At 57.0% G+C, this 20,835-nt stretch overlaps 1 protein-coding gene across 1 annotated transcript in view; it reads right to left on the bottom strand.

The window, feature by feature from the left end:
- Positions 1–9,165, bottom strand: part of VAV1 (vav guanine nucleotide exchange factor 1) — a 110,053-nt gene extending 100,888 nt beyond the window's left edge. Inside the window, 1 exon segment of the mRNA XM_065419628.1 lies at positions 8,962–9,165. Coding sequence (XP_065275700.1) covers positions 8,962–9,165 — 204 coding nt within the window.
- Positions 9,166–20,835: the final 11,670 nt, after the last annotated feature.

Here is a 20,835-nt window from a genome sequence, read left to right as displayed (position 1 = left end):
CCCGGCGGGTCAGAGCCGGGTGCCGCTTGCACTTTGCAGTGTGGATGCAGGTTAAAACCACTCTAGTCCTCCAACGCCTTCCCACCCTTCCCCCCATGTGCCCGCAAGGGCAGACAAGTTCTCCCACAAGGATCAGAGCTTAGCGCCGCGCCGAGATCCCCGGGCGTGTTCGAGCAGCACGCGGCCAAGCGCAGCAGCGAGGCGTGGACCAGTAACTGGGGTTGGGCTGGGCTGCTCCCGCCCGGGCTAGGCTGAGCCAGGCGCCGATCAGCCAGGCTATATCTGCAGTGAAGCCCTATCTGGGGTCTGTTGTATATGCCTGCACCGCACTGTGTTTGTACTGGAGAAGGCCGATCAGAGAAGTGTGTCTGGTGCTTGGAAGGGGAGGTTTGGGAATGGTCCCTAGTTCTTGTGGCAGGTAGTTCCACCGGCTGGGACAAGGAGGCTCTGTCTCCTGCACAGACCAGCTTTACCCTGATGGTGGACGGTTCCTTGGGGCCTGAGCAGCAGAAATGTTGACCACAGGCCCCGTCCCAGAGCTTTAGAAGCTTGAAGAGAAAGACCGAGCCCGTGAACTTGCCTCTCTATTCAATGGGAGCTGGCGCTGAGAGCAGCGGGCGGGGCGATGTGCTCACGGGAGCCCGCCTTGCTGAGGAGGCGTGCGGCAGAGTACTGTATGAGCTGGAGTTTCCCACGCACTCAAGGCTCCATGCCAGGTCTATCACATGGCTGTCGCTCGGTGACGAAGGCCTGAGTCATGAGGCCAGGTCTTCGTCCAGCGGAATGGAGTCCCCTAGCCAGCCAGCTGCACAATCCTCAGCAGCAGGGCCGGCTCCAACTTTTTTGCCACCCCAAGCGGCGAAGAAAGAAAAAAACCAAAAAACGATCGAGCTGCCGCTGAAGCCCCAGACGTGCCGCCCCAATAGCGGACGGAGTGCCGCCCCTTTCTATTGGCCGCCCCAAGCACCTGCTTCCTTCGCTGGTGCCTGGAGCCGGCCCTGCTCAGCGGGCTTCCCTCCGTCCTCCAGCGTCACCTCTGTCTTGCTCGGGGTCAGCTTCTCTTCAGCTGTTCTTCAGTCGGGCGCTGACCTCGTCCCGTCCCCGGGCCGCACGGGGGTGGGCAGGGTGGCTGCGCAGGGTGATGGGTAGGCAGAGCTGTGCAACGTCTGCGTATTGCTGGTACTTAAGTCCATGTTGTCTGCATGTAGATGTTGAATAGGACCAGCAGGAGAATGGATTTCTGTGGGACTCCACCAGAGAGGGGTCCAGTGGCCGAGGGGCGGTTCCCCATCACTGCTCATCGGTCGCATCCCTCCAGGAAGGACTTAAACTATTCCCTGGACCCCGTGTCATGGCGCAATGATCCCCGCGCCGTGACCCACCGCACCACGAGACAGGATGCCGGAGTAGATGGGCCATGGGTCAGATCTGGTTGAGGCAGGGACCATCTTTTTGTTCTGTGTTTGTACAGCACCTAGCACCATGGGGTCTCGATCCATGAGTGGGGCTGCTAGGCAATACCATAATACATAATAATAATATGGCAGTGGGTAGCACACCAGACTAGCTAGACCGCTGCTCTGATTCAGTGCAGCAGGGGACGAGATGCCAGACTAGATTCCTAGGAACATAGGGATTGCTGGATAGGATCGGACCCGCGGTCCTTGCAGCCCAGGATCTTTTCCCTGACAGTGGTCAGTGCCGGATGGTTCAGAGGAAGGTGGGGAGGTTTGGCAATGGTCCCTAGTTCTTGTGGCAGGTAGTTCCACCGGCTGGGACAAGGAGGCTCTGTTTCCTGCACAGACCAGCTTTACCCTGCAGTAGCAAATGGGGAATAATCTACCCCCCACATTAGGTCTCCTCCTGGTCTCAGAGATCGTCTCAAACCCTGAAGTTTAATCTCCTTTCACAATGTGACCACCAGTAATTATTACAATTCTGGATATTATGTGTATTACGGTAGCAGCCAGAGGCCCCAACCTAGATTGGGGTCCCCCGTTGTGCCAGGCGCTGCACAGACCCCGACCGAGATCAGGGCCTCCATTGTGCCAAGCGCTGCACAGATCCCGGCCGAGATCAGGGCCTCCATTGTGCCAAGCGCTGCACAGACCCCAGCTGAGATCAGGGCCTCCATTGTGCCAAGCGCTGCACAGATCCCGGCTGAGATCAGGGCCTCCATTGTGCCAAGCGCTGCACAGATCCCGGCTGAGATCAGGGCCTCCATTGTGCCAGGTGCTGCACAGACCCCGACCAAGATCAGGGCCTCCATTGTGCCAGGCGCTGCACAGATCCCGACCGAGATCAGGGCCTCCATTGTGCCAGGCGCTGCACAGACCCCGATTGAGATCAGGGCCTCCATTGTGTCAGGCGCTGCACAGACCCCGACCGAGATCAGGGCCTCCATTGTGCCAGGCGCTGCACAGACCCCGACCGAGATCAGGGCCCCATTGTGCCAGGCGCTGCACAGACCCCGACCGAGATCAGGGCCTCCATTGTGCCAGGCGCTGCCCAGACCCCGACCGAGATCAGGGCCCCATTGTGCCAGGCGCTGCACAGACCCCGATCGAGATCAGGGCCTCCATTGTGTCAGGCGCTGCACAGACCCCGACCGAGATCAGGGCCCCATTGTGCCAGGCGCTGCACAGACCCCGACCGAGATCAGGGCCTCCATTGTGCCAGGCGCTGCCCAGACCCCGACCGAGATCAGGGCCCCATTGTGCCAGGCGCTGCACAGACCCCGATCGAGATCAGGGCCTCCATTGTGCCAGGCGCTGCACAGACCCCGATCGAGATCAGGGCCCCATTGTGCCAGGCGCTGCACAGGCCCCAGCCGATATTTTTCACCCAGCTCTATTTAGGTGCCAAAGTCCCATTGACTTTCAATGACACTTAGGCTCCTGGGGCCCCAATTTACTTCTGAAAATGGGACTTTAGGCACCTAAGTCATGTAGGCGCTTTTGAAAATTGCACCAAGGCAACTTGGGAGCAGCTCTGGGGAGAAGCAGCGAGAGCGAGCAGCTCCCGCAAGCGGAACTGAGGAAGGAACTTGAGTGCAAGCCCAGCAGAATGAAGGGTTTCAGCGAAACAAACAGCTTTGCTCTCTCTGCATCTGCCCGAGTCACACACACGTGCAGGGAGGCTGGTATGTTTCATGTCTCCTGGGAAAGCTCTGATTGGCCGCCCCCTCACCCGTCTTCCCCTGCAACCAAAGGGCCAGAGACTCTCAACCAAGTCTGCGTTCACTCACAATGGAGCAGCTAGCAAGCCTAGGGTTGGATCCAAACGCCCTCTGAATATCGGTTCATGGACTGCATTGAAGTTCAGGTCCACCTCTAATTTACACAGCGCATCATCCATCCCGTGAGACCTCAACAAGGAGCGCTTTGCCACCACTAAAATGTAGCCACCTCTAGGGTAGGACATGGCAGCTGATCAATAGCATGTGGGGATGCTGAGCAGGCATCGCTCACCCGGCACTGAAATGCAGCTACCTCTGGGGTGGGACACAGCAACTGTCCAATGGGACACAGCAACACTGTGCAAGGGATCGCTCGGCCAGTGTTGAAAAGCAGCCACTTCTGGGGTGGGATGCAGCAGCTGCTTAATAGCTGAATAGCAATGGTACACATTGATTGCTCACCCAGCACTGCAATGCAGCTGCCTCTGAGGTGGGATGTGGCAGCTGATCAATGGCACGCAGTAACACCGCGCAAGGGATCGCTCACCCAATACGGAAATGCAGCCACCTCTGGGGTGGGATGCAACAGCTGCTTAACAGCCGCAACGCGCAACACTGCCTCGGACAGAAAGTGAAGGAGAATTAAAACAGCAAGGGGGGTAATTTAGGGAGGCAGAAGGGAATAACTGAGATTAGAAATCGGGTAGAGCACCAGTTAGTTCACACCCTTGAGCAAATCGCCCTGGGCTCTTTAGTGACCAAAATCCCCCAGTGACAGGCGCCTCCGAAATATAGAAGTGGTGAGAGCCTCAGAACAGGTGGGAGCACACAGCAGAGCCAGCCAGGTGTTCCATGGCTGTGAGTCCAGGATGGGGCCAAGAAAGAACCACAGGGTTGGGCTGTGTCCAGCAGCCTCCATAGAGATCCTCTTTATAGTCATCACAGCTGAGTCCTCGGTTGTTCCGACCACCAGGGGCGCTCTGGATGGTCTCCAAAAGAGAAGCACCCCAGTGACGGTGCATTGGGGTCAGTCCTAAAGTCAGGTGGCAACCTGCCAGCAACAGCACTCGGGGGTTCACCATCCAAAGACCAACAAGGCCTGGCCATGCTTAGCTTACAGAAATCACAGCATAACCCAGCACTGATCTCCCTGCAGCCCTTATCCACAGAGAACACGAGCTTGTTACAGCCCCAGAACACAGGGCTCACCCACCCACCACTGAAATGCAGCCACCTCTGGAGTGGGATGCAGCAGCTGCTTAACAGTGGCAGAGCCACAGTGCACAACAGTCAAGGACGGGAAGTGAGGGAGCATTAAAACCGCAGCGGGAGGGGGATTTTGAGAGGCAGCTAGGGAAGCCTGGCTCTTCAGTTCAAGCCGCTGTCACATGGAGCTCTGGGGTGTCCAGTTCAATGACCTGTGTGTCAACCAAAATAATTCGCTTACCAGCTTCCTTAAAGCTCCCCTCCTTGGGAGAGCCTGGGACATGCTGGCTCCATTGTTCAGTCTGTGGTCACCCTAGGAACAGTCCCGTAACATGGCAACCTCACCCGGGATTTGACTATCTAAACGCCGCAGGAGCTGTTTATAGCATGTTCCCCAATCAATGGGGATGTTGTTTTTAAACACCGGGCCAAGTTTACATCTTGTCAGGGCCAGTTCCTAGGGGCAGTAGAGCCTAGTGGGCGGAGCACTAGACTGGGACTCAACAGACCTGCGTTCTAGTCTCAGATCTGCGGCTGGGTGACCTCGGGCAGCTCTGTGCCTCAGTTTCCCCACCTGTAAAATAGGGATACTGGTGCTTACTCCCCTTTGAGATCTACCGATGAAAAGGGAGAGCTAGGGATGATTATTATTCAGGACCCAAGTCCTATTGGGCGACAGGCAGGGAATATATGGATGGCCAAACTCCTATCGACCAGCACTCCCTTGAACCCAGTCTCACAGAGTTTAAGGCTAGACGGGACCATTAGATCACCTAGTCTGCTCTCCTGTGGAGTACAGGCCTCTATATCCCACCCATATACTGAGCCCAGTGACTCTAGTTAGACCAAAGCGTTTCAGCCCTCAAGAGACTAAATTGTTTTGTACCACACGGAGAGAGACCAGGAGAAACTGAGGCCCCTGTGATGGCAGAGCAGGTGAGACATGCCCAGGTGATCCACCAGAAAGGCATAAAACCGCCAACGTCACTGCCAATTTGACCCAAGGGAAAATTCCTGCTCCGATATGCTTCAGAGGCAAGGGAAGCCCACAGGCTGCATCTAATGATGTGACCGCACAGCACTCCCTATCCGCAAATCTCAAAGAGTTTTATCCTCATCCCCAGAGGGAGGAAACCGAGGCACAGAGAGAGAACGGTCACCCAAGCGTGTCGGTGGAACCCAAGCGTCCTGACTCCCAATCTGGTATCCTGTCCACTAAAACCAGGGAACAGGTGGTTCTTGCTGACCCCGGTGGGTAGTCAGCCCTGAAACCTGGGGATGGCACCGCCACATAGCGCCTTTCCAAAGCAGTTCCACGTCGCCATCTGCGCAAATGGGGAAACGGAGGGCCAGGAGGGGAAGCAGCTTCACAGACGGGAAGCAGTGGCAGAGTCCGAAATGGAACATAGACGTCCCAGCCACCCCACCCCTCGCGCCACTCACCCGCACTTCCCTCCCCGACTGGGAATAGAGAGAACGCAAGAGAACGCCCAGCCAGCCTGCTCCAACCCCTAGACCCTGCTTCCCTCTCAGAACCCAGGAGTCCTGATTCCCAGTCCCGCTTGCCTGATCACTTCCCCAGACTTCCTCCCAGAGCTGGGGATAGAACCCAGGAGTCCTGAGTCCCAGCGCCACGTAGAACCCAGTTAGTAAACACTGCGATTGGGACTCAGCAACACAGTCATGCCAGGGTTGGCCACGCACACGCTCCTGCTCTGACTGGTTTCTGGCAGCGTCTCACACACAGAACAGTGAGCGCCACTCAAGGACTCACAGACCATTTAAAGGGAGACTCCCCTATTCCCACGCACGACACAGGCCTTTCTTGCCAAGCAGGATTCCAAGATAATTGTCACCCTAGATATGGCGCCCACAGGAAGAGCTCAGTTATCATACACAAGGGCTCATCTAACACAATCCCTCCCCCCCACCACCACCCTGTTTCCTTTTGATCTGGTGTAAATCTGGAGTAAATGCCTTGACCTGCTGGATTTACACTGGGGTAAGTCAGAGCCTGCCCTAGCCTCCCTGTTTCCTTGAGTCTCCGAGGAGTAAGAGACTGAGAGCGATTTGCTGCTTTTGTCTCCCCGCGCAATCACATGGGAATGACTGAGACACCCGAGGACTCATTTCCAGAGACAGTCACTGTCTTACCAGTGAGAGAAACGCTGGCCCATTCTGCCCTGCCATCCTCAACCCAGGCCACCGCCAGCACCAATCAGTGCCCCCCCCCCCCCCCCCCCCAGCCCCAGAGCATGTGTCAGGGGTGGAAACCAAGCCCGACTTTTGCCTCATCTCAATACACCCGATTCAGGCTTTTCCATCCCTTCTGACCCTCCCTTGAGCCTAGATCAGATTTCATGGAGGCTTAATTCACCTCCTGGCCACACTTTCCGGATCTCACACACTTGGGCCTGGTTACTTAAAAGCATCGGTTAGGGGTGTGGGTTTTTAGCGGCCTAGCTAAGCTCTAGTTTGTAGGGATGCAACTATACCAGGAGAAGAGGGCCGGAGAACCAACATCAGCTAGACCAGCAAAAGCTCTCTTAGGAGAGGTCTACATTCAAAATGTTGCCAGTATAATAAAGTTGCTTAGGGATGTGACATCCCCATACCAGCAAAAGCCCTGCTACAACTGCAGTTATAGCGGCCTAGAAGTGCCTGTGCCGATATCGCTTATTTTGTTGTACGATATAAGCGATACTGGTGGAAGCATGCTTTGCCATAAGCTGTGTCTATACTAGGAGGGTTTGCCGGTGCAGCTATTCCAGTATAAACCAGGTCTTAGAGTCCACACTAGGAGGGCACGGCTGGTATAGGTGTGCCAGGAAAACTTAAGTTTAGACGTAGCTTGAAGGTCCATTCGCACCGGCATCTTTCGTAGCAGGGCAATTGTTGTATGTGGGGTTGTTGTCAAAGTTGGTCCAATCTGACCTCACCCACCTTGTCTCTCTAATAGCAGGACCATGAGAGAGCTGGGAAAGGAACCCAGGAATCTTGACTTCCAGCTTCCCCTGATCTAACTACTAGACCCCACTCCCTTCCCAGAGCCATGGATGGAACCCAGGAGTCCTGACTCTCATTCTCCCCTGCTCTAACCCACTTGACCGCACGCCCCTCCCAGAGCTGGGAAGAGGATCCAGGAATTGGGGCTCCCCAGGCCTGTCGTAAATTCCCCTCCCCCAAATGCACGCTGCACGCACTCACCCGGCCGGTGGTTAATGCAGCTCTAAAGCTCAAATTTACTTTGAGAAATGGTCTTATTAAAGCACAAGTCTGAGCGTCAGGACTCCTGGGTCCTGTCTCCAGCTTTAGGAGGGGAGCACGGTCTAGGGGTTAGAATGGGGGGGGGCTGGGAGTCAGGACTCCTGGGTCCTATTCCCAGCGCTGGGAAAGCAGTGAGGTCTAGTGGACTGGACCGGGAAGGCTGGGAGTCTGGACTCCTGGGTTCTTTTCCTTGCTGCCATTGGCGTGTTATGAAAAGCTCCGATTCTGCCCACTTTGAGTCTCACTCCAAGCCCCAAAACTAAGGGCCTACCCACTGCCCCAGCTCGGGGCCCACCGAGCCTGGCACCCCCCAATTCCAGGCACAGCTCCACGGCTTAGCATCCCTCTCTCTGTCCCCTCCTGTGACGGTCGGTCCTCTACAGAGCCGGGGCCTGCTCGGGTCTCCCCACCGGGGGCTTTGAGGCTGGGACTCGGAGTCTCTACCCTCCTGCTCAACAGGGCTCATTAGCCCCCACCCCACCCCACCATCGTTCACACTCCTGCCTGCACCCCAACCCCAGGGGAGCTGCCCCGGTGCCCTGGCCCTGCTCCAGGGGCTGTACTCCCGTGTGCCAGGGCATCAGGGCCTGGTTCACCCCAGGGCCCTCTCAGCCCCGCCCGAGCCATCCCCCGCTGTTAACCCCTTAGATGCTGAAGGGTTCATTGCTGGTGCCTGCTTCCCCCCACTGGATCCCATTTCCTCCCCACCCCCAAAGACAGAAATGCCTGCAAGCACCCTCCTCCCCCACCACCCACCTTCCTGTTAACCCCTTAGCTGCCAGGTGAGGACGCATGTAAGACTCCCCAGTTCCGTGTTAACCTCTTAGCTGTCAACTGGGGCCCATAACCACCCACCACCCTGCTGTTAACCATTTGGCTGCCGGCTGTCCCAGCAACTCCCCACCCCCAGACACACACACTACTGTTAATCCCTTGCTTGACAACTGGGTCCCATAACCCCCCCTCCATCTCTCTCTCAAACACACACACAGCGTTAACCCCTTAGCTATCCGCTGGACTCCATGTTAACCCTTTAATTGCCAACTGGGTCTCAATCCCTCCCCTTTTTTTTGGTGGCTATTAACCCCTTAGCTGCCAGTGAGCCCCCATAAGCCTTGCCTCCCCCTTTGCTGTTTACCCCTTAGTTACCAGCTTGATGCCATAAACTCCCCCTCCCCGTGGACATTAACTGCTTCACTGCCAGCTGGATCCCATAAATCTCCAGCTCAGCTCCCAGATTAACACCTTAGCTGCTGGGAGGCTGGAGGGTGCCCGGCCCCATTCCTCCCCCAGTTCTCCCGCTCACCCACCTGGGACATCTGGGGCCGCAGGTTGATCTCCCGCAGGTTGACGGCGTGGGGCATTAGGTTGTTGAGAAGCTGGCAGAGCAGGACGCCGTCGCGCAGGGCCTGAGCCAGTTCGCACACCTGGGCGCCGGGCCAGGTCACCCGGTGGTTGGGGGGCAGCACCCGGCACTGGATCAGCCAGTTGGCGCATTGCTTCCACAGCTCCATCTCCCCAACTGAGCGTCCTCGCTGGCTGGCTGCTGACTGCTTCTGCTGCCTCCGCCTCCTCCTCGTGTCTGGGAAACCGATGCCTGAGAGCGACAGCTTCCTCTTTTGCAACTGACAACACCAAACCACAGAGCAAGGGAGCCCATGTGGGGGCTGGGGTGGAGCAGGCCTGGGAGCTTCCCCCTCCCGCACCCCAGGGAGGAGCTGCAAGGGCAGGGTGCCCCTTCCCTCCAGGGGCATCAGAGAGCGCTGCTGTGGTGAGCTGGATAAGTGCTGGCAGAGGAGACAGGCCCCTTTTAAAAGCACCTACTGGGAAAAAAAGACACAGTTAGTTCCTGTGCGCACATAGCTTGGGGAGCCGGGACTAGACCCCTGGTCGCTCTGCTCTGCTCCCAAAGACTTTGGCCCCTGAGCTAAAGGAAAACCTCCTCTGCTTGGGGCAGTAGTAGACACCTTATCTTCTCTATAGGACTGGGCAGTATGCTCTTGCTGTCTCTTTCACACACGTGCACCATGTGGCAGGCAGGTCAGTATGATACCTGTTTCACAGGTGGGGAAACCGAGGCACAGAGCAAGGGAGTGATATGCCAAAGATCAGCTAGGAAGTCACCACCAGACTTAATAGAAGCGACTCCCTGTTTCTGTCATAAGAAGGGCGGGTGGCCATTCTCTGCGGCGTGTTTCCCCCTCGTAAGGCAAATCGGTTCCCATCGAGCACAGCTGAGGGGGTGACAAGCAGCAGAGACACAGCCAGTGATCTGAGCAGAAGCAACAGGTGGGTTTGCTTTTTCGGGGAGATCATGGGAGGGGGCAGGCTGGGGAGCTGATATCTACAGTGAGATGCCCTGGGTGGGTCAGCTTCTGTACTGAACCTAGAGCAGTCTCCATCCACTAACACCCCCCCGCCGGCCTTCTGCAAATTCCTAGCAGCGCTTCCAACCCTATCTCCTCCTCCCACCTTCTCCATTTAAATCCCTGTGCTGCCACCTGTTTGCCCGACGTGTCCACTAGGGGTCACGCTTCTCCACATTTTGCAGCGGAGGAGGCAGCGCTTGCAGACAGTTTTGTGAGTGGACCGTAGTGGGGGTTGGGCTCAACCCTGATGTCTGAGCTCTGGGTTTACAACTAAGGCTACGTCTACACTACCCGCCTGAATCGGCGGGTAGAAATCGATCTCTCGGAGATCAAATTATCGCGTCTCGTCGGGACGCGACATTCGATCCCCGAATCGACGCTTGTACTCCACCAGGGGCGGTAGGAGTAAGCGCCGTCGACGGGGGAGCCGCGGAGGTCGATTTGCCGCCATCCTCACAGCGGGTTAAGTCGGCTCCAATACGTCGAATTCAGCTACGCTATTCGCGTAGCTGTGCGTATCTTAAATCGACACACACACCCCGTAGTGAGGACGTAGCCTCAGTGTAGACATAACCCTAGGGGTGCCTGGCCCTTCACACCTATCCACACAGCTGGGATCTAACCCTTTACCTGGGCTAAATGGTTGTATCCAGATTGTATCCTCAGGGTGGGGGGGGGGTGGAATATGGAGACAGAGAGACAGTATCTATCTATCCCCATATTCACTGATTCATCTATTCCCATTAACAACCCAGACTCTGTTTGTCTATAGCAGTGGTTCTCAACCAGAGGTACGCGTACCCCTGGGGGTACACAGGGATCTTCCAGGGGGTACATCAGCTCATCTAGATATTTGCCTAGTTTTACAACAGGCAACATAAAAGCACTAACGAAGTAAGGACAAACTACGATTTCATACAATGAGTTGTTTATGTACTATACTCTATGTACTACCCACTGAAATGTAAGTACAATATTTATATTCTAATTGATTTACTTTATAATTGTATGGTAAAAATGAGAAAGTCAGCAATTTGTCAGTATTCTAATACTGGGACACTTGTATTTTTATGTCTGATTTTGTAAGCAAGTGGTTTTTAAGTGAGGTGTAACTTGGGGGTACACAAGACAAATCAGACTCCTGGAAGGGGTACAGTAGCCTGGAAAGGTTGAGAGCCACTGTTCTATAGCTGTGGTTTTCAACCTGTGGTCCTCGGACCCCTGGAGATCCACAGACTATGTGTAAGATTTCAAAAGGGGTTCAGACCCCCTTTTGAAAATTTTATGGGTCCACAAATTTAAAAAGGTTGAAAGCCGCTGATCTATAACCATGCGAACTGTTTGGAAACTGATGTTGTGTTTCACAATTGTTTTTAAAGCTCATTTTCTCAAAAATGTTCAAAACCCCACAGAAAAATGTTTTAGTTTTTTAGTTGTGAGGGCAGGAATTGTCTCTCACTGTGTGTCTGTGCAGCACCTGGCACAATGGGGGCCCTGATCTCAGTCGGGGTGTGTGCGGCACCTGGCACAACAGGGTCCCCGATCTCTGTCGGGGTGTGTGCGGTATCTGTGTTTGGCTAAAGCATGTTTTCTAGAAAGTCATCCAGTCTGGATCCGAAGACATCAGAGATGGAGAAGCCGCCCCTTCCCTTGGTAATCTGTTCCAATGGGTATTCCCCCTCACTGTTAGAAATACGTGCCTATTTTCTAATTGGAATGTATCCAGACTTCCCGTCCAGCCATCAGCTTCTGTGCTCCCTGTAAGGGTACTTACCCAGCGTGATCAAGTCACCACATTTGTGGTCGTGGGTTTGGAGCTGATGTTAATCCAATCTCAATGCCAGGTCATTTCCTGCCCAGTCACCCAGCTCAGAGTTCCCCAGCAAAGCACCTGCAAGGTAGGTAGGTTTATGAGTCACCACTTGAGAATGTCCCAGCCTGATGGGGTCAACTTCTCAATCAGCGAATCCAGAGCCTGGAGAAAACAAGAGGGAAAATAAATGTTTAATACTGGATTAATCGGCAAATGAACTGTCCCACAGGGCAGTTATTTCTCTCTGCTTCTCCGACAAGTACATCCCTGCTTCTTTCTCCTGCCCCTTAGGAGTGGGAAAAGCAATCTTGCAAGCTTAGGGATCTATCCTGCCCTCCATCACCATAGTGCGTGCGCATTTCCCACGTAAAATCAATAGCCACAATAGAGCCCCCCCCCCCCCCCAAGGGATAGCTCAGTGGTTTGAGCATCAGCCTGCTAAACCCAGGGTTGTGAGTTCAATCGCTGAGGGGGCCATTTAGGGATCTGGGGCAAAAATCTGTCTGGGGATTGGTCCTGCTTTGAGCAGGGGGTTGGACTAGATGACCTCCTGAGGTCCCTTCCAGCCCTGATGTTCTGTGGTTCTATGATTCCTAAACTCCAGCTCAAAATCCGTGAAACGCCTCATAGCTCAAGTCTGCCATGCTGAACCTGATAACAAGCTAGGCATGCCGCAACCACTGCTCCTGATTGGTCAAGGATCGGGCCCATCCACTTCTTCCTGTAAAACCAACTTCCCTCCCCCCACCCATCTCATTTGTCTCACCCACCCTGTTACCATATACCTCACCAGGCAGGAAAGGGCTTTTGTGTCAGTTTCACAGTTGGGGAAACTGAGGTACAGTTGCACATACACGCTCATAATAGAAAAAGGGGCGGGCGAAGCAACTCTGCCAAGGCCACAGACAAAGCCTGTGACAGAGCAAGGAATTGAAGCCAGTCTGCCTTAAGCCCCAGGTTAGTGCTCTAACCACTGGACCACGCTTCCCCTTTCTTTTCTGTTTTGTCTACTTGAATCAGAAGCCCTTCGGAGTGGACCCAACATTTTCTGTGTTTGTACAGCACCTAGCACAACTGGGGCCGGGCCTGGCTGGGCTGTATGTGCTACTGTTTAGATATTTAATAAATAACAACATTATCTGACATGTGAGAGGCAGTGGGGTCTAGTGGCTAGGGCATGGTCTAGGGACTGAGAACCCCGGCTTCTAATCCTGCCTCTCCCGCTGCCTGCTAGGCGGCCTTGAGCAAGTCACGCCCCTCTCTGTGCCTCAGTTTCCCCTCCCTTTGTCTGTTTGGAAGGGGAGTCCTTTGGGGTGGGGACTGGGTGTATGTGCAGCATTTAACTGGAGTTCAGCAGATTTATACCAGCTAGGGAGTTGGTCCCCAGGTCAAGGCTGGCGATTGCAGCCCCCGGGTGATCTAATAGTGACAGCATCATCCTTCCCGACGCAGAGATTACTCATGGCCCCGAACAAGGAGCCAGGCAGGGTGCTGCTGAGATGAGATTCAGCCTGATTCAGCCAGCTTCTCTCCGCCTCAGCTTTGTTCCAGGCTGACACAGTCATGGTAACAGCAGGGAAATCTGTCAGCAAGCACCCCCCACCTGTCCAAGAAACTCGCTGGAAAAGTCAACCCACTCCTTCCATCCCCAGCTGCCACCAGCCATCTGGCGCGTACCGTTGTTCCTGCTTCAATCCTTGCTCGGCTCCTACTTCCAGAGTCTTATATAAAGGAAAAAAACCCTTATAAGGCCGTGATCTGCTCCCCCAAGCAAGGTCGGGCTGGGTCAGACCTTGGACAGGGAACCTTGCACTAAAGAGAGCGGTGAGGGTGGTTCAGTAGGGGGCGCTCTCCCTTCTGAATCAGTGCTGATCCTGCTACCCCAGGGTGGCACTAGGGGGCGCTGTGCTGAAGGGAGCAGAGTGGGTGGCTGGCTCATTCAAGGGGGTTCTCCCCTCTGAATCAGTTCTGATCCCAATCCCATAGCCTGGTGGCAGGGGGCGCTGTGATGCAGGGAGCAGGGTGACGGCTCAGTAGGGGGCACTCTCAGCCTCCACGCGAACCCCAGTGCTGCGGCATGGTGGCAGGGGGCGCCATTCTGCTTCACGCAATAGATGAGAGGGGTTGGTACAAGGAGCCCGTTGAACGAGAGAGTGGGAAGCAGTTCTGGCTGACACACAGCAACAGGCAGTGTGGGATGGAGCCGAGGGGGGTTGTGCACAAGGCCCTGGTGACAGGAGGTGTTTCGTACACCAGCACTCACATTCACACTCAAGCCGACACCAGCCCACAGTCATGTTCACACCAACAGTCCTAGAGGAGTGGTCACATCTGCTGCACAAACAGCAACCCTCGCCGCGGCTGTGCTTACAGCCTCACCCACCCCCCATCACACCCACACCAGCTGCCCCTCCACAATCGGACTCACAATACCTCATAATCACACAGGCTCCCAAACACATTTCTCATACCTTCAAGGCTACACAAACACACTAGCACCCAGGCACACTCGAAACACAGACTCACAAAGACAACCCATCTGACACCCACAAGCCTACCCGAGGACACTAATGTGCCATTACACCACACCCAGAAATCAGACTCACAAACATACCAGCTCACACTCATACACTTCAAACTCACACCCAAAACACACAACCAGACTCACCATCTGTCAGAGATACACTCAAACTCACACCCACTGTCACACTCAAAGCACACAACCCAACTCACAGTCACACAGATACATTCACACTCACTAACACACCCAGAATACACAACTCGACTCAGCAACGCACAAACTCAGTCATATACACTCCAACTCATACCCAAAAACACACAACAAGACTCACCTTCTCACAGTCACAGAGATGCATTCAAACTTACACCCACTATCACACCCAGAATACACAACTCGACTCACCAACTCAGGCACACAGATACATTCAAACTCACACCCGCTAACACACCCAAAATACACCAAACTCAGCAACACAAACTCACAGTGATACACTCAAACGCACAGTCACACAGATACATTCAAGCACACACCTACTGTCACTCCCAGAACACACAACCCAACTCACAGCCACAGGGATACACTCAGCCTCACACCCAGACTCACAAGCGTTCACCACCTCACATCGTCACCCCCACAGCCCCTCACCGTTGCACGCAGCCCCGCCCCCACGGCTCGCAACCCCCCCGGCCCTGGCTGCCTCCGGCGCCCCTGCCTGGTCCCGGGCTCTGCTACTCCCGGGGGTGGGTCCGGGCCCTGGGCGGAGCCGCTGCCGGGCGCTGGAATGTGCGGAATGGGGAGAGTGGAGAGCCCGGGGCTGGCGGGGACCTGCCGGGGCTGGAGGGAGCCGGAGCCGGAGCCGCGCACGGGACCCGCAACCGCAGCGCTGCGCCCCAGCCGCTCAGGTACGGGGGAGACACCCGCCCCTGCGCCTGCCCTGGCTGGGGGTGGCCGGGAAGGGGGAGCCCTGCGGGGGGGGGGTGTCTCCAGGGGGGTTGCTTCTGTCTTGGGGGGCGGCTAGAATCCGGGGGGGGGGGTATCCTAGAGGTGAGATCTGGGTGGGGACCCTGCCCTATAGGAAAGGAAATGAGCCAGATCGGGGTGGGGGACTGCCCGGGAGGTGAGATGGGGGGGGGGGGACCCTGCCCATAGGAGATCCAGATGGGGGGGGTGTCCGGGAGGTGAGATGGGGGGGGACCCCTGCCCATGGGAGATCCAGATGGGGGGGGGTGTCCGGGAGGTGAGATGGGGGGGGACCCTGCCCATAGGAGATCCAGATCGGGGGAGGGGGGGTGTCCGGGAGGTGAGATCTGAGGGAGGGAGCCGTGCCCTATAGAAGACCAGGATGGGGGGGGATCTATTCTGGGGACCCTGCCCTGGCAGTGAGATGGGAGACGTTCCCACTAGCTCCTGCCCTGATGGGGTACCCAGTTACAGGGCTGGGTGAGATTTGTTTTGGGGGAGCATGTTAGCAAAGACCTCCCCCCCCCCCCCAAGCCTAGGGGGAATCTTATCTCTGTTCCCACACTGCCATTTTTCAGATTGTTTCCCCAGAGAGAGACTGGAGCTCTCCCTAAATCCCCTGCATACCCTGCCCCCAACCCAGCACCCTTTGTTTGCTGGTTACCCCCCAACACACACCCTGCAGCTGGATTAAAAGCACAACCCCCCTTATCTAGCCCTTGGAAGAAGGGCTTTGACTGCGTGACGATCTATTTGCGGGAAAGACAATTGGGGGGTGTAGGGCCTGGTTCAGCCCTGACCCCGTGGCAGTCGGAGGGGGACCCTGGATTTACCCTGGGGTATCTGAAATCAGCATGTGGCCAGCATGTGTCATGCCTATGCTGTGGTCAGGGGCACGCGGTGCCCACAGAGCCCTGGCACAGGCCGCGCTGGAGGCGGTGGGCTGTGGCTGATCGGAACGAATACACGGGTTACGTCACTTATTTCGGGTGACCGGCTTCCTTCCCCTGCAGTCGCGCTGGCTCCGTTGTCCGGTCGTTGGTGTCCGTTCCCTTTGCCAGTTTGCCTTTTGCACCCGTGTAAATGGGCGATGCTCCGCTGGAGTCTGGCTGATTTACACCAGCTGAGATCCCTGGGGAGTGTGGGAGGCGGATCCAATCCCTGAGCCTGCCTCAAGGCTGGTGGTGTTCCAGCAAACCGGGCCTGCGATGGCTGGGGGGAAGCATGCCAGGGCGGAGGATTTCCTCCCCATTGTGCGGCCGCCCAGCCCTTTGTGTTTGGTTTAGTTGGGGATTGGTCCTGCTTTGAGCAGGGGGTTGGACTAGATGACCTCCTGAGGTCCCTTCCAACCCTGATATTCTATGATTCTATGATTCCTAGGGATGAAGCCACAGGGCCAGGGCCATGTCCTGAGCCGGGCGTGCAGCTCCCGTCCAATGGGGCTGCGCCGGGGGATTAGAAGGGTGATGAGAGCCAGGAAAATTACGGCATCACAAGGCCCCTGCATTGCCGCTCACCTAGTGACATGGAGTTCAGGGGCCTGGACATAGGGACTGTCCTGCGGGATCAGACCAATAGGCACATCAAGCCCACCTCCTCCCTCCCCGCCCACACCATGCTGCCAGGTCTGGCCAATGGGCCACCTAGCCCAGTATCCCACCTCCTCCCTCCCCGCCCACACCATGCTGCCAGGTCTGGCCAATGGGCCCATCTAACCCGGTATCCCGCCTCTTCCCTCCCCGCCCACACCATGGTGCCAGATCAGGCCAATGGGCCCATCTAGCCCAGTATCCCGCCTCTTCCCTCCCCGCCCACACGATGGCGCCAGATCAGGCCAATGGGCCCATCTAGCCCAGTATCCCGCCTCTTCCCTCCCCGCCCACACCATGGTGCCAGATCAGGCCAATGGGCCCATCTAGCCCAGTATCCCGCCTCTTCCCTCCCCGCCCACACGATGGTGCCAGATCAGGCCAATGGGCCCATCTAGCCCAGTATCCTGCCCACCCCACCCTGGATCAGCTCAATGTACCCATCTAGCTCTTTATTGCCTCACCCTTGATGGGCCCATTGGTCTGATTTGTCACAGCCAGCCTGGTATCCCCCACCCTGCCCCCAGTCCCTGTTGCATTAGATCCAGACAATGGTGTCAATCCATGGATGTCACTGGAGTGACTCTGGATTTACATCACCCTAGCTGAGGTCAGACCCTGGCCCCGCGTCTCCCCATTCTCCATGGAGCGTGGCTGGTGCGCTCGCCTGGCTTAGCTGCTTTTTCGGTCTGCCCCACTGATAAAAATCGGGGTCCAGCATGTACTGTGTCTCCCTGTGACTTTTTATCTGTCTCTTTAATTCTTTGCTGGGGCTATGGGGCCCGAAGAGCTTGGGAGCTGCCCCTCCTTTCATCTCACTTGTCTTGCCAATCAGTTTCTTCCCAGGGGGCTTTTGATCTGAATCTCATCTCCTTTTAGGAGGAAGCATCTCTGCGGGGGGCTTGGCGTGAGCTCTGGAGGGCAGAGACCTATCAAACCCAGTGGTGAACGGTCCTAGAGGGTTGGATGCCCCGTCAGACTGGGCATCCCCTCGCGTGATGCCCCGGAGTTGCCTGTAAGTCATAGATTCTTGTATCCCTTGATGTGAGTGATTCAAACCGGCCTGATGCTGAGAGAATTAAGCAGCCTGATTTGTTTAGCTTATCCAAGAGAAGGTTAAGAGGTGACTTGATCACAGCCTAGAAGCACCTATCCTAGGCAGCCCTTACATTTAGCAGGAAGAGATGCAGCGGCTGGAAGCTGAGGCCAGACCAATTCACGCTGCAAATAAGAATCACATTTGTAACAGTGAGGGGAATTAGCCACGGGGGAGGTCACCTCAGATCTGGGCTTGTGATCTACCGAGCTGGGCAGTTGCGCTGGCTGTAGAGGGCTCAGCCCTTCTGTAGACGGGGGCCTGTCCCTGACCTTGGCAGGAATTTTGTCTTGGCAGCTCTGCTACAAGGATCAAAGGAAGCAGAGGGCTGGCTGGTTGAGCAGGGGATATAATCACAGCTCTTCCACGGTGCTTTTCACAAGCAAATCTCAAAGCCCTTTGCGGTCTTTAATATATTTATCCTCCCAACCCCCCACCTGAGGCAGGGCAGTGCTGGTATTCCCATTGTACAAATGGGGAAACTGAGGCTCAGAGAGGCTACGTGACTTGCTGAAGGTCACCCTGGGAGTCTGCGGCAGAGCAGGGATTAGAACCTGGGTCTCCCAAGACCTAAGCTAGGGCCCAAATTATGGCCCAGGGGGTGAGTCACTGTCCTTTAGGTCTGCAGGGACAGCCTGAGATCCAAATAAGCACCGTGGGGTCGTAAATTGTAGCCCATTGTGCCACATGTTTGGGCAAATGCTCCCTCCTGGTCCCACGTGTGAGTGGTGTGGACGGTCGGGTAGCTAACGCGTGGGGCGGGAAGTCAAGAGAACGGACCGCTGCCCACGCTCAGGGCCTGATCCTAGACCGGTTGACATCAGCTGCAAAATGCCCGCTGAGTGGGCTCAGGGCTGGAGGTAGAGCTTGGCTGATGCCAGAGCTGGGCGGGTGGCCCATGCTGCAGCACTCCACAGCTGGAGATGGGACACCACGGGGACCGGTGCTCTGAGGAGGGCCAGAGATGTCTGGCTGGTGGGTCTTGCTCACCTGTTCAGGGTCAAACTGATCGGCAGATCTGGGGTCGGGCAGGAATTTTCCCCCGGGCCAGAGTGGCAGGGACCTGGGAAGTGACGGGATTTGCCACCTTCTGCAGCAGGGAGTGTGGGTCACCTGTCGGGGTCATCTGGGGCATGCCTCCACGCCCTGATCATTTTGGGCCCCTTGCCTGTCAGGCTGAGGAAGTGAGTTAAACTGCAATGGCTCCTCTTTCGCCCAGCAGGACCCCTGTGCCGGCTGGGCCTGTCCTTGTTAATTGTATTCTAGGCAAACAGGCTTTGCAGGCGCCTAGTCCCCTGCGAGGAGGCTCTAGATCAGAATCCCAATCGGCGGCTGTCTCATGTCGTCTAACGGGGGCAGACGGTCCTTCCAGCTTGGGTGTGGCACCCGCGGGTGCATTGAGCTTCTCAACCTTTTTCTTTCTGAGCCCCTCCCCCCCCCCATGCTATACAAATTCCATGGCCCACCTGTGTCACAACATCTGGTTTTCTGCATACCCAGTAGATTAAAAGCCAGGGCCGGCGTTAGGGGGTAGCAAGCAGGGTAATTGCCCAGGGACCCACGCCACAGGGGTCCCCCTGTGAAGCTAAGTTGCTCGGGCTTTGGCTTCAGCCCCAGGTGGTGGGGCTCGGGCTTCGGCTTCCTGCCCTGGGCCCCAGCGAGTCTAATGCTGGCCCCTCTCTGGTTCGTTTTGGCGGCCCCCCCCGAAACCTGCTTGTGGCCCCCCCAGTTGAGAACCACTGCTCTAGGGTTCCCGTTGCGGCACAGCAGCTGGTTGGGCAGGGCGGTGCCGGGATACGGAGACACACCCAGGCCACAGGGAAGGACGGCATTTGGGGCCAAAGGGGCTGGGTGAGCCACGTGGCAGCAGCACAAGGAGCTCAGAGTCTCAGTTTGTGACCCACGGAATTTGGGATCCCTCTGCCGCCTCTGTTGTAGAAGTACCATTGTAGGAAATGTAGGCTACCCCAGCCCTGGCCTCTCCCAGCAGGGGGCGCTGTAGGGAGTGGGGCAGGAGCGCTGGCTGTGGGGGGAGCTCCCAGCTACCCCAGCCCTGGCCTCTCCCAGCAGGGGGCGCTGTGGGGAGCGGGGCAGGAGCGCTGGCTGTGGGGGGAGCTCCCAGCTACCCCAGCCCTGGCCTCTCCCAGCAGGGGGCGCTGTGGGGAGCGGGGCAGGAATGCTGGCTGTGGGGGGAGCTCCCAGCTATCCCAGCCCTGGCTTCTCCCAGCAGGGGGCGCTGTGGGGAGCGGGGCAGGAGCGCTGGCTGTGGGGGGAGCTCCCAGCTACCACAGCCCTGGCTTCTCCCAGCAGGGGGCGCTGTGGGGAGCGGGGCAGGAGCGCTGGCTGTGGGGGGAGCTCCCAGCTACCCCAGCCCTGGCCTCTCCCAGCAGGGGGCGCTGTGGGGAGTGGGGCAGGAGCCTTGCCTGTGGGGAGAGCTCCCAGCTACCCCAGCCCTGGCCTCTCCCAGCAGGGGGCGCTGTGGGGAGCGGGGCAGGAGCGCTGGCTGTGGGGGGAGCTCCCAGCTATCCCAGCCCTGGCCTCTCCCAGCAGGGGGCGCTGTGGGGAGCAGGGCAGGAGCGCTGGCTGTGGGGGGAGTTCCCGGCTATGCCAGCCCTGGCCTCTCCCAGCAGGGGGCGCTGTGGGGAGCAGGGCAGGAGCGCTGGCTGTGGGAGGAGCTCCCAGCTACCCCAGCCCTGGCTTCTCCCAGCAGGGGGCGCTGTGGGGAGCGGGGCAGGAGCGCTGTCTGTGGGGGGAGCTCCCAGCTATCCCAGCCCTGGCCTCTCCCAGCAGGGGGCGCTGTGGGGAGTGGAGCAGGAGCGCTGGCTGTGGAGGAGCT

This window comes from Emys orbicularis, chromosome 19, assembly GCF_028017835.1.
Source record: "Emys orbicularis isolate rEmyOrb1 chromosome 19, rEmyOrb1.hap1, whole genome shotgun sequence".
NCBI classification, from domain to species: domain Eukaryota; kingdom Metazoa; phylum Chordata; order Testudines; family Emydidae; genus Emys; species Emys orbicularis.
The sequence above is the reverse complement of the archived record's forward strand: the minus strand, read 5'-3'. Positions and strand labels throughout refer to the sequence as shown.